Raw genomic sequence first — 13,691 nt, forward strand, 5'->3', positions numbered from 1 at the left:
CAAAATGTTGGAGAAAGCTCTTCTCCTCTAGAACGGAAGGCCATCTTCCTAACAGATTTTATGAGGGCAGAGCAATATAAGATATATTTTTTTCATGTTTCTCTTTGTGAGATCCTATCTGAAATTTCTCCTGCTAGCTTCCCACAGAATTACTTGGGTGACTGACATGCTTCTTTGAGATGGTTCCACACCCCAACTCAAGGACTAGGCTAGGTTTTTTTAAAAAAGTCCTCCTGCAGTCCAAACAGTAATAACAAACAGCCCTTGTCCAGTATAGTATTGGCATTAAGGTCCATAATCTCACCAAAGAGGTTGTCGTCCTTTATGTACTTGACAATTTGTATACCTCTTACAAAAAAATAAAGTAACATATTGAGCCCTGGATTTTGGTGGTACAATGACCAATTGGCCCCTTGGCCCACATATATCCCTGGACTTAACTTAGTGTTTTTCTTTCAAACCTATTTCCCCTTGTACTATTTTGCTTGGACAGCTTCAGCTATTTGGAGTTGTTTGCTCAGCTGACAGCCTGAGGAGATGCTTCTACTCTTTCTGATCATAGCACCACAGTGGGCAGACTGGAGCTGTTCTTTTACAGATAGCTACTGAAATTGCAGCATTAGCATGTGGCTATTGCAGCAACTGACCCGAAGCTAACATACTGCTTCAGGTTTACTCCAGGTTCATTTATTTTTGAGGCAGCAAGCTTTCCTGAATAACTATGTTGCTTCAAAAATGGGTAAAATCAGGCCTAAATGGTATGCAGTGTCTATGTGAACAGTAATGGTGGCGAGCTTGCCAGATAAATCCAGCTGTAAAGACTAGGAAGGGCCCAAAGTGTGGTGGAATGCATGCAGAATGAGCCAGGTTTGGTGCCTAGTACCTCTAGCTGAGCATCACAGGGTGAGGAAACAGGGCTGGGAATAAGCTCTGCCTGAGGCTCTGGAGAATTGCTGGCAGTCAAAGTAGACAATCTGATCAATGATCCGGTATGGCCTAGGATAAAGTAGCTTCTGGCAAACAACACACCCATCAGCTTTAAAGCTGCAATCTCATACTAATGAACAATCTAATTTTACATACTAAGTTGCCGTGGTCTGCAATGGTGTTCCTTAAACTGCTTTACACGGCCGCACTATTTAGGGCAGTATTATCTTGCTTTACGTTCACTGGCAGTGGCTACAAATCTTTCCCAGCGCTATCACTTTGAATTATGAGAGCATGTGCTCGATGCTGCTTTAAACAAGTTTTCAAAGTGCTCCACTGAGCCCTGCAAGATAGACAACCTGAATAATCCCCTACTGCAGGCAGGAGAGTTGAGGCAGGTAGAGCAAGAGCAGCATTGCCAAAGGAGCTTGCGCTCCAAGCGAGATATGAATCAGGACCTTCCAGGTTCCAACTGTCATTTACTTATTTAATAATAATAATAATAATAATAATAATAATAATAATAATAATAATAATTATTATTATTATTATTATTATTATTTATACCCTGCCCATCTGGCTGAGTTTCCCCAGCCACTCAGAGTGGCTTCCAATCAAGTGTTAAAAACAATACAGCATTAAATATTAAAAACTTCCCTAAACAGGGCTGCCTTCAGAGGTCTTTTAAAGATAGCTACTTATTTCCTTCACATCTGATGGCAGGGCGTTCCACAGGACGGGTGCCACTACCGAGAAGGCCCTCCGTCTGGTTCCCTGTAACCTCACTTCTCGCAGCGAGGGAACCGCCAGAAGGCCCTCAGCGCTGGATCTCAGTGTCCGGGCTGAATGATGGGGGTGGAGACGCTCCCTCAGGGATACAGGACCGAGGCCGTTTAGGGCTTTAAAGGTCAGCACCAACACTTTGAATTGTGCTCGGAAATGTACTGGGAGACAATGCAGATCTCTCGGGACCGGTGTTATGTGCTCCTGGCGGCCACTCCCAGTCACCAGTCTAGCTCCCGCATTCTGGATTAATTGCAGTTTCCAGGTCACCTTCAAAGGTAGCCCCACGTAGAGCACATTGCAGTAGTCCAAGCGGAAGATAACTAGAGCATACACCACTCTGGCAAGACAGTCTGCAGGCAGGGAGGGTCTCAGCAGTAGGAGCCAGCAGTGTAGCCTAAGTGCTGGACTACGACCTGGGAGACCAGGGTCTGGAACTCACCGGGTGACTTTGGACCAGACACCACCTCTTAGCCTAACCTACCTTGCAGGGGTGTTGTGGGGGGTGAAATGGGGAGAACCGTGCACACCACCTTGAGCTTCTGTGAAGATAAGGGTGGTATATAAACACGAAGACGACTGTAGAGGATAGCAAGTAGTGGAAACTGGGCCAGAAGGTGTTCAATGGATTCTGGGTGCCCGGGAAGTGTAAGAAAGAGGAACAAAAAAGGAAATCAGGTTATAGAGAGATATAAGTAAGTAAGAGATGGAGTGGGCGGGAGAGGGGCAGAATTGGAGTGAAGAAGGGAGAAGAGAGGAGAAATAAGGGGCATGAAGCAGCCACTTTTGCTGAAGCCAGATCTTGAGTCTGGTCTCTGCCTGGACAGAACACACCTTCAGCCCCATGGAGGAAGATATATATATCTGAAACAAGCCTGATCTTTTTATTTTTATATATATATATATATATATATATATATATATATATATATATATATCAAGATCAGACTTGTATCAGGTGCCTTATTTCTCCTCTCTTCCCCTTTCTCGACTCCAATTCTGCCCCTCTCCAGGCCACTCCATTTCATACTTCCCCTCATGAACGCCCTCAGCCCGTCCTTCTTGCACCCATTTTACAGTCTCCCCTTTCACGGTTTCTCCTCACACCCATTTCACCGGCGCCCTTTTCCTCTTATTCCTCATTTATCACCCAACACCCTCTCGTTTCCCCTCCCCCACCCCCTTCTTTACCCTACAACTAACCTCCCTTCCCCCATTCTCTCCCCCTTCTTGAAACGGCAGCAGCAGCCACTAATTCCCCCTTCTCGACCTCCCTTCATTGCTCCTCCCCACTACGATTTCAACCCAGCCGCCTTCCGCGCCGGGGCAGGGGCGAACTCGGAAACCCCGTTTACAAGCCTCGGGGTGGCGGGAGGAGGGGGAGGGGGAAAAAGCGGGACGCAGTCGGTGTCCTCAACTGCTGCAATATCCCTCCGCGACTCACAGCGTAAAGTAGTCCCACACAAGGTCTCGCCTTTTTCCGGCTTGAAAAAGCCAGAATCCTCGTTAGTCTTCATTAATGGGGGTTGGGAAAAGCATATAAAGCATCCGGTCCTTCTCGGGACCAGCAGGTGGGAGGAAATGGCTGGTTCTGTGGTGGGCCTGCTCTTGCTTTCCCTCCCCTCCCCACACGCCGCACCGCAAGTTGCTGTCTATATCCCTCCGCAGCAAGAGGAAGGGGGAGTAAAAGTAGTCCCGGCCAACGGGAAGGCTATATAAAGCCGGCGCCGCGGAGGCGCTGCCTTTTCAGTTGAGGAGAGCGGTGGTTATCGGAACATGTCAGGCGGCTCCGCGGATTACGGCAGGTAAAGTGTGGCGCGCGGGGAAAGGGAGGCGCGGCCCTGCGTGCCAAGGGCTGCGTCGGGCTATTTAAGGCTCGAAGCGGAGGCGTCGAGAGTGACGGGAGAAGCGCTTTCGAGGGCCGTGACGTTGGACAAGCGGGGCGGCGAGAGGGACGCGCCATGGTCGCCGCGCTGCCTCTCAAGGCCGCTGCGGCTGCCGTCCTCTTCGCCCTCCCCTCGCTCCGTAGATCGAGGCCCCGCTCTTAAAACGTCTCAATAGACCTGCCTCCCTCTCACGGGGCGACGGGGCCGCCTTTCTCCGCTCTTCCCTCTGTAAATGCCTCGAATGGTACAGCCCGAAACGGTTGGTCCCCCCCATCTCGCTTTCATGATCGGTGCCCTTTCCCCGAGTCTCAGCTGCGCCGCATCGGGGGACGGGCCTCCCCCCCCCTTTCTCAGGGAGGCCGCATGGTTTCGTCCAAGCGGCGGCCGGGAAAGCTGCCTCCCCGAGCGCGCCTGCTTCGGAAGAATCCATTTTCACTCGATCGAAAAGGGGGGGGGTGAGTGCTGGAACAGGGTCGGGAGGGGTGCGGCTCGCAAGCTGTTATCGTCCGTCGGCGGCCTCGCCAGTCCCCGGCGTGTCCTCGACTTGCGCAGTCGAGGCTCAGGGGCGGGGTTCTCGCGAGATTTCGGTGGGAGAGCTGAGCACGGGTTGAGAGCGGGTCTCGCTGCTGATAACGCGGCACGTGCCCTGCCTTCATTTTTCTTAGCGCCCCCCCCCCCCGCACACCGCCTTGCAGGCATTGTAAGGTGCGAAAGCTTGTCAAACCCAGCTTTCCTTAGATTGCAACATGTGCTGGCTGAAGATAAATGGAGTAGCTTCTCTTCCACGTGTAGGCCAGGGTCTCCCTTTAACGCGAAGATGTCTCCCCCCTCCCAAAAAAAGATCCCTCCTTAATGCAATGCATATTGTTGATGTGAAATTTCCATAGAAAATGACTTTAACTTACTATGGCCGGGGCTGTAGATCCGGATTGGGGTGGGGGGGGGGTGATCTGGATCTGCTCAACCTAAAATGGCGGGGACAAACTGTTTGCAACAGTGGAGCAACCTCAGCATTTTTTTGAGGTAGTAGGTAACATGTGAGAAGTAGACTGCAATCTGCTTCTAGCTTTCTTCGGAAAACAAAAACGCCTACCAAATTTTCCTTAGTTTATAAATGACTTTGTATTCCTGATGGTGGCCTGTATGCAGCACGTGCTGTGTGTGGCCATGTGATTGCCATGCCAGCATTATACTACACAAAGATTTCAGTTCTGAGTGCCACTGGTGTTTGATTCTGGTCTAAATAGAAATTGAGAGTTTATGCTTTATCACGAAGACTTAAATGTATTAAGTCTTTAGTGTATAATGGTGGAGCTCACCACCTTGTGGAAAAGTAGGTTGAGTGAAGACTTGCCAAGTTAGTCTTGGGTCTAAAAATTTCCATTTCACAATACACCAAGTACATTTCTGACAAAGCAATAAATGTGGGATGCTCATCCTGAATTCTGAGAGTGCAATTAATCTGGGTCTTAACATTTTATGCTTACAAAATATACATACTGAAGGGTTTGGAAAATGAACAAAACCAAATCCCTGATTCTTTTGAAATGGCATTTCTTGATTTAAGGATGATTTTAAAAAAATACTTAACAGTGAGCAGTTCAATAATGGTGATATTCAAATAAGTTGCTTAGAGTAAACCAATTTAAATTTAGTCACCAATTTCAGTTTATCTGCTCTAAATAAAAGTTAGTTGCTTTCCAACTTAGGTTGGCAGTTGGGAGATGGCAGCTGTAACATTGTTGGGAGATGTGCTCTGGAGTAATTCATCACAGCGTTTGTATCAGTTTTTAATTTTGTTGCATCCATAGAAGTTTGAAACTTGCTGGTTTGGCTGACAGCTTTGGGTTTTTTATTTAAACAGAGACCATGGCCCAGAGGGAATGGACCCCGATGGCGTCATTGAGGTTAGTATTTCATTGATAGTTCCTTTAAAATGTCGATAGGGATGATGAGTGAAGTAAAACATTTTTCTTTTCTTTTGCAGAGCAACTGGAATGAAATTGTTGACAATTTTGATGATATGAACTTAAAAGAATCCCTCCTCAGGGGCATTTATGCATATGGTTTTGAGAAACCTTCAGCTATTCAGCAGCGTGCTATTATTCCATGCATCAAAGGTAAGCTAGTAGTAATGTGCTTATTATTGGTAGGTACTAAGTACTGTTCTTTGGCTTGAGTTCCCAGCCTTGGGGTGGAAGTAAAACACATCTTTCCTTGTAAAGTGAGATGATGGTATACCATCTTTCGGGACTGACCTGAAATGGAGATAATTTGTAACTGCTGATCACTTGAAAAGGAAATAACAGTTAAACTGAATCCTTGATGTGTTGTGTGGGAGCAGTAAATATCTATCCTTTTTTTAGGGTATGATGTGATTGCTCAAGCTCAGTCAGGTACTGGCAAGACAGCCACATTTGCTATTTCCATCCTGCAACAGTTGGAGATTGATCTCAAGGAGACCCAAGCACTAGTATTGGCCCCAACCAGAGAACTGGCTCAACAGGTATTGATAGTGTAGTTAAAAGCTGCTTACATGTTGCATAGGTTTCAGGTTTCACAACTGTAGGACAGTTAACATTCCTTGCAGGGTGACTTCTTATCTCTGGGTTATAAAAATGGAAACAGGCCTCTGTCCCACTAACTTTTCTCCTTTAAATACATGGAGAGAAGTCAGCTGGGACAATGGGCCTCTGAAGCTGTGATGAAGTTGGGTAACAGCTGTGTAGGAGTGATGAAGGGGCATATCCACAAGTCTCCATTATATTAAAACATTTTAATCTGAATTTTAAGCCTTCGAAAAAAAAAATAAGGGCACTCTTAAAAAATGCATGCAGTTGTGCAACATGGAAACTGCAGTGCACATGTGATCAGTTGATTTTTCTCTGTATGTATGTAATTTGTACTGTGTGTGCTTCAGTCTCTTAAATCTTCTGTTTTGAACAGCTTTTTGTGGCACTACACATTTCCATTAAATTCTAGTTCTTCTGAATAGAACATTCAATATTGCGATAAATGTTTAAGACCAATATAGAACTTCTGGAGAATTTTATAGTTTGACTGAGTGCATAACAACTTTGAAAAATATTTGAAACAATCGTCCAAGTGACTTAGGGGGAGTGGGTGGGACCTATGCATTTGCTGTTAATCCACTTCAACAAGAAGATCCTAGTGAACTTTTGAGTTGAATTTTACATCATTTCTTGTGGAAGACAGCAGGATGTTAGAAATGAAATTAAGCATTGACAGCAATCCATAACTTGCTTCAGGGGAGGAAAGGTGTCTAGGATGGGTTGACACAGCATCAGTTACTTTTCAGTTTAGATGATTTTGCCTAAGTTAAACTGCTTTATATATAGCATTAAATATATAGCATTAAATATAGCATTAAATGTATAAATAAGGCTATCTATAACTGGTAATTTGCAGTTCTTAAGTGGATATACCAAGCTGTTTGATAATTGATAGGTGGACATGTAAAGAACCTGCCGAGTTTTCACCTCTAATCTCTGAGGGTCATTTATTTAAAAGTTACCATAAAGTTGTACTGTAAGTTGTACACTGAAACAACGTGGCCCGGGTAGATCCTAGTTTTAAAAGGCACTACAATGCTTCTGCATGTGTGGTGACTGGTAGCTATTTTCTGTTCCGATGTGCAACCAAAACTAATCTGCAGTTCTACATTGGGAGTACTTCATATCCCTTTGCAAAACCAAGGCTCCCCTGAATGTAGAAGAACAAATACTTCTCTGTGGTAAACTGCCTGACTGAGGACAGCTTCAGATGTACTACATTTCTTTTGGAGATAACGTTTGTGGATAAGAAAGGCATTGCAAGCTGCATGTAAAATAATCAAGTACAAGTTGCATGTGTCAGTCACTGCACACAGTATAGATTCATTGGGAAGCTGTGGCTGGTGAAGAAGTGGAGCAATGCTTAATAACATTCTAATTGAGATATATTATTTCAGATCCAAAAAGTTATTCTGGCTCTTGGCGATTATATGGGTGCAACTTGTCATGCTTGCATTGGTGGCACAAATGTTCGCAATGAGATGCAGAAGCTGCAAGCAGAAGCTCCCCATATTGTGGTGGGAACTCCAGGACGTGTGTTCGACATGTTAAACAGGCGTTATCTGTGTAAGTAGTGAAGTACTAATTAAACTCTTAGTGGGAATGTGTTTGAACAAGCAGTGACTAAAATATCTTAATAGGTGTACTATTCAACTGAATAGGCAGAAGTTCCAGACGTAGGAATGTGCAAGATTGGTGGTTTAGCATTGATTTTTCCTGCTGAAGAAGAAATCAAAAGTGTGGTTTACAAGAACCCTTATAATGCTTCCAAAATGTTTCCTTTTCGTTCTAGCGCCTAAATGGATCAAAATGTTTGTATTGGATGAAGCAGATGAAATGTTGAGCCGGGGATTTAAGGATCAAATCTATGAAATTTTTCAGAAATTGAGCACAAACATTCAGGTAAAAGCAATCTCGCAGTAACAATGGCCATTAATTTGGCTGTATTGTACTAGTGCAGGTAAAGTTACAATGTAGCTGCGTAGTGCTGTATTGTCGTTCCCCCTGCACAAAGCAAAATTGTCTCTTTTCTATCCTTGTCTGTTTTGATTCCACGGCAGACAGGGACGCTTGGTTTCATACATTAGTTCCTCGTTGACCAGCTTCTTGAGCAATTTTAGACCAAACCACTTAAAAGAAACACTCCTTTTCTGTTCAGGTTGTGTTGCTGTCTGCCACTATGCCAATGGATGTGCTGGAAGTGACCAAAAAGTTTATGAGAGATCCCATTCGTATTCTTGTGAAGAAAGAGGAATTGACCCTTGAGGGTATTAAACAATTCTACATTAATGTGGAGAGAGAGGTAAGGGGGAAGTTTAATCTTGAAGGCACTTCTTGTACAAGCACTGTGCTAAAACCACAGAAGTTGGGGTTACGCCTTGTCTTCTGTGGTAATGCTAGCACGGTACACACAAGAAGAAGAACAAATGCACTGGATCAGTAAAAGACTTGGGTGGACCTCTTTCTTAATGTCCAGTGTCCTAGTCTGGAGTTTTGGTGCAACACTACTTAATGTCTAGAAATACGAGTCACCTTTAAGATTCTACTTTGGAGTTTTATGTGTATCTCATGCAACTCTCTCGTGTGTACATGACAATTTCCTTAACTTTACAGGAATGGAAGCTTGATACTCTCTGTGATTTGTATGAAACCCTGACCATTACGCAGGCTGTTATTTTCCTTAACACAAGGAGGAAAGTAGATTGGCTTACAGAGAAAATGCATGCACGAGACTTCACTGTTTCTGCTCTGGTAAGTGTTGATACTGAAGATGCATTGCATGCTATGGTAACTGAGAAGCAAATACTAATGTTCGGTGTCACGGGAAGTGGCATTCCTAGTCCAAATGGCATGGTATTGCATACTTGAGTGGTGAAATTTGAGCACTGGAAGAGACTTCTAGACCCCTTGGAAGCAAGGTTCCTCTTTTGCTTAACTCTTCTTAGAGGTTTAAACCTGCTACATTCTTCATCCCCTCTGTATTTTCCAGTATACTTGACTATTGCAGATAAGAAATGTGCCTCAGTTACCAGTAACTGAGGCACATTTCTTTTATATTTGGATACTTCAGAAGTTGGTTAACAAGCTTTCTTTATCCATACAGCATGGTGACATGGACCAGAAGGAGCGAGATGTTATCATGAGAGAATTTAGGTCAGGTTCAAGCCGTGTCTTGATCACTACTGATTTATTGGTAAGTATCCATGGTCCCTGCCTTTTGTGCATACTTGCCCAAAGCTGTTCTGTTTGGTGCAGGTTCTTGTAACCTGAGCTACTCAAGCTGTTGGAAGAGTAAAGACCATGCTCCACTATGGACTTGCATTATTGTAGTTCATCACTATAACATGGTCAACAAAGCTATAAGCATACTGTGACCCTGGGGGAAGTTTTTTTTGTGTGTGTGTGTTTATAGTAATTTATTACTTGGGTTTGTAGGCTCGTGGCATTGATGTGCAGCAAGTATCGTTGGTCATAAATTATGATCTGCCGACCAATCGTGAGAACTACATTCACAGGTCAGTTGAATTTCCACTCAGTTTCCATTCCGAAGCTGCTTCAGAATCTGCACACCCTGAATACTTGTCTTGCTTTCTTGCATCATATACTACAGTGTGTGTGCGTCCACATAGTGTTGTGAGGATGGGAGGGGCAGAGCTTCTTTGTTAGCCAATGAAACAAAACAGTGGGAAAACTTGTTTGTATTGGAACCTCAGCAATTAATTATTGGTTTTCGGGATAGAGCTGCTGAATTAATGTTCTGTGGCATGTGTTGTTGAGTCTGCAAAAGTTCTTTAAAGAACTACTACTGTTGTATTGTGATTAGGAAAGCAGAGGTTTATGTTGTTTCCAAAGTTGCTATTAGTTTTCCTTCCTAGAAGTAAATACTTTGCCTCTTTCAGCTTGTTCTGTTGCTTTATTGGAAGTTTCTTTGTGCCAATACCTTCACTGCTGCTCTTTGGTTCTTCTTACAGTGGGATTCTTTCTCTGGTGTATCTTCTAATAGCTTTCAGTTTATCTCCCTAAGCTTAGCTATCTATCATAGTGGCTTTGTCCCCTAAACAAAGTAAATTGTACCTTGTTACTTGATGTAAAAAAATACAGGAGTCGCTAGCCCAGTTGATGACGGGATGGTGCTCAGAAGCGACGTTGGCGTAATTTAGGACCTGGATTCGTAAGCGGCACACTGTTTCAATAAAGAGCGAGTTGGTATTTATATACTTTTCTTTTGTAATGATTGTTGTGAGCTATGTTTTGTCTTAAAAGCTCTTGATACCTTGGTCAGGTGAAAGCAGAAGTTGTGGGTTTTGTTTTTGTTAACCTGTATATCTCCAGTGTGCCCTGTAAATGATACTGCAAAAACTGGTGGTTCTGCAAAAAGTGGTGGTAAGTTTTCCCACTGAATAAATTTGTGTCTTTGAGGAGGTAAATGTAATGTTTGGCTTCAAGGGATTTGGATTTGGAAAATTTTGGTTAAGAAAAAAAGGTTTGTAGGCTGACATCAAGCTCTGTCCATGTTTAAAAGCCGATAGCGAGCTTATCATTTGCCTGAGTTATGCAGAAGGGGGGTGGGGGAGGTTAAGTTTTGCTGGGTATAACGTGGCTTGTCTGTGCTGCCAAAACCTTTCTTTAGTTGGTATCTGCCAGTACTCAAGAGAGTAAAATAAATCTTGCATATGCTTTTGGCACAAAAGAATAACGGTGCTATAGTACAGCGCAACAATTGTGTGACAACATTAATCTGCCAGTGAGTACCACTTAAAACAATTTTTGTCCCTGGAAACAGGCTATTTAAAATGAGTTCAAAAGTAGCTTCTTCATACTCTTTTCCCTGTTCTGTGCAGGATTGGCCGCGGTGGTCGTTTTGGCAGGAAAGGTGTGGCTATAAACTTTGTCACTGAGGAGGACAAGCGGATCCTTCGGGATATTGAGACTTTCTACAATACTACAGTGGAGGAAATGCCAATGAATGTGGCTGACCTCATTTAATCCCTGGGATTGAGATGTTTTTGGAATGCAGTGCTCGCTGTTGCTGACTAGGTGATCCACAACGGGCATTGTGCTTCTTTCTTGGGAGATACATTGAATCTTGTCTCAATGCTCATTACGGATCAGAAATACAGATTTTTGATAAGCGAAACGACATTTTGTCGTGAGCTTTTGTGGGGAGAGCCTTTGGCTTTCTCCTCTTTAGGGTTTTAGACTGTTGGGGTTGGGTGGAAAGTCATGGGGTCTGTAAATTTTTTCTTTATTAGAAATTTATTTCCTAGTTCTGTAGAAGTGGTTGTGCTAGATGTTCTTTTTCATTTAATTATTTACTTATGGACTAAAAGGTATAAGTGCTGCATAAAATCAGCCAATTATGTTAAACTGGCATACCTACCTTTATTGTATATTATAGTTCTATAATAGACTAAATTGGCCTTTCAAAATGACTAATCTTTTATAAGAGCATTAAAAATGCATTTTTGTTTGCTATGTATTTATTGAATAAAGTATTTAATTAGTGTTAAGTGTGATCTGGACCCTGTTGCTAAACCCCAGCAAGCAATCATTACTATTGTCTTAGTTAGGGTTAAACCCATTAAAATTGCCATTTGCACATGTCTTAATGAAGTTTGAATGTTCAATAAAATGCTTATATATTCACTTGACTGAGCTGCAGGTTTCTTTGGATAAGTGCCTAGTCTTTCATTAGATGCACCAATATTTCATTCTACCCTTGGGAAACAACCATATTTACTCGAGTCTAATGTGCCAGAGTGTCTAATGCACACCTTGTTTTCCGCAACGTGATTTGGCCAAAAGTGAGCATTAGATATGAGAAAATATGGTTTTTACCTAAATTGATATGTTAAACTTTTACTCAGTGGTGATAGGCCTTTATAATCTGGTTTTGGCATACTGGTGCTGTGTCATTCATTAAATCACCAGTTACAGATAGGTAGCCGTGTTGGTCTGCCATAGTCAAAACAAAAAAATTTTTTTTCCTTCCAGTAGCACCTTAAAGACCAACTAAGTTAGTTCTTGGTATGAGCTTTCGTGTGTATCTGAAGAAGTGTGCATGCACACGAAAGCTCATACCAAGAACTAACTTAGTTGGTCTTTAAGGTGCTACTGGAAGGAAAAAAATTTTTTTGTTTTGATTAAATCACCAATTTCTCTTGTTTCTTCAGCCCAAGACTTTTGCGTCCTTTCCAGCTATATGACTTGGGTTTGGACTGACAGAAAAACTTTACTCTTGATATTACAAATCACTTAAAAAAGAAGAAAAATCTGGCAACCCAAAGGAAGTAAAAGCAAAACTGCCCTCTTTGTCAGCAGTATAATTTCACAGTATCATCTGGTACCTAGACTAGGAATGAATAAGCCTTTCTAAATACCGGAGCAGGTAGATTTCCTGAGGAAGCTGACATGTTGGCCCGTAAATCACACACAATCTTACAAATTTTAAGGGTTTTACTTAAACCAATGCACCCAACTATGAGCTCTTGACAACACAACCCTAACCCTTCCCATGCGATAGACAGTCTCAACTTTGAGTTCTGTATGTGTGCCTTAGATGAGGGATTACTACTTTCCTCAGGAGAATAGCAGTACTATAGCTATTGCTACTGTGGCTGGCAAGATTCATTTCTAACAGGTAATTTATAAACTGATTTAAATAGAGGTGTTTATGCTATTTAATTTGTAGTTCTTTCTATCCTGCACTTTTGCCTCACAGGGACAAAAACCAATAGGTTAAATGGATACCTTAAATAGTAAAAACATGCAGATCATTGCAGTGGAATCGCAGCACCATCCCTTTGCTTAGAAAGAAGCCTGTTCCCAAGTTGTCTGTAAAAGCACTGAAAAGTGATCAGTGGGATAAAATATATTCTGTCCTTCAGTTTGTTTCCTGGGTTTATAATCCAGACTTTTAGCATACTTGCTGCACGTTGTATCAGCTACTTGTCTTATCGGGCTGGCTTTTCACTCGTGTCATGGCCAGTAGTTTACATAAAGCCTTCAACTTGTTGCTTTCTGCCACAATTTGTGAAGCGAAATAAATCGCAAGTAAACTAACAGCTTCCCCACTCTGGTTGCTGCCAGTGATGGTTAGATTATCTCAAAAGGGGGATATAGATGCAGCTGGCAACCAAGGGGCCAGACCAAAGGGCTTTACTCTCCTGGGCAATTTGGAAGGTCACCTGTGAATGTACTTTATCCGATTACCTGATGTACTGGGGGTTGCAGCCTTTTATTCCTTCAGCTCATAGGCAAAAGCGGTGGCTGGTCTGGATCCAGGCTTTGAAATGGGGACTATGTCTTGGGACTTTGAAGGTGACATGATAGAAGTTTATAAATTATGTGTTGGAAGACGAGATCAATGAATTTTTTTTCACACTAGAAAACGTGTGGACATCCAAGGAAGATCGTTATGGAACTTGCCTCTGCAGGAGGCAGCGATGGCCACCAAAGGATTAAATTCATGGGGGATGAGGCTTTCCATCACTATTAGCTATAATAGCTATAATATTGGCTA

The 13,691-nt window shown here is 42.9% G+C and overlaps 1 protein-coding gene across 3 annotated transcripts; it reads left to right on the forward strand.

Moving 5' to 3' along the window:
• The first annotated feature begins 3,392 nt into the window (after positions 1-3,392).
• EIF4A2 (eukaryotic translation initiation factor 4A2) lies at positions 3,393-11,815 on the forward strand. 3 transcript variants are annotated; one of them, XR_014547902.1, is made up of 12 exons: positions 3,393-3,515; positions 5,461-5,503; positions 5,584-5,716; positions 5,963-6,102; positions 7,567-7,735; positions 7,962-8,071; positions 8,328-8,471; positions 8,783-8,920; positions 9,273-9,362; positions 9,605-9,684; positions 10,271-10,375; positions 11,011-11,815. XR_014547902.1 is itself a non-coding variant. In XM_083612935.1 (11 exons), the coding sequence occupies exons 1-11, from the start codon at positions 3,487-3,489 to the stop codon at positions 11,153-11,155; spliced, it is 1,221 nt and encodes a 406-aa protein (XP_083469061.1). In that variant the 5' UTR covers positions 3,393-3,486; the 3' UTR covers positions 11,156-11,815. The 3 variants fall into 3 exon arrangements, 1 of the variants encoding a protein (XP_083469061.1); XR_014547903.1 differs by having other exon boundaries at positions 10,271-10,371; XM_083612935.1 differs by lacking the exon at positions 10,271-10,375.
• The last annotated feature ends 1,876 nt before the right edge of the window (positions 11,816-13,691 follow it).

The sequence above is a fragment of the Podarcis filfolensis genome (assembly GCF_964270895.1).
Source record: "Podarcis filfolensis genome assembly, chromosome: 5".
Classification (NCBI taxonomy): domain Eukaryota; kingdom Metazoa; phylum Chordata; class Lepidosauria; order Squamata; family Lacertidae; genus Podarcis; species Podarcis filfolensis.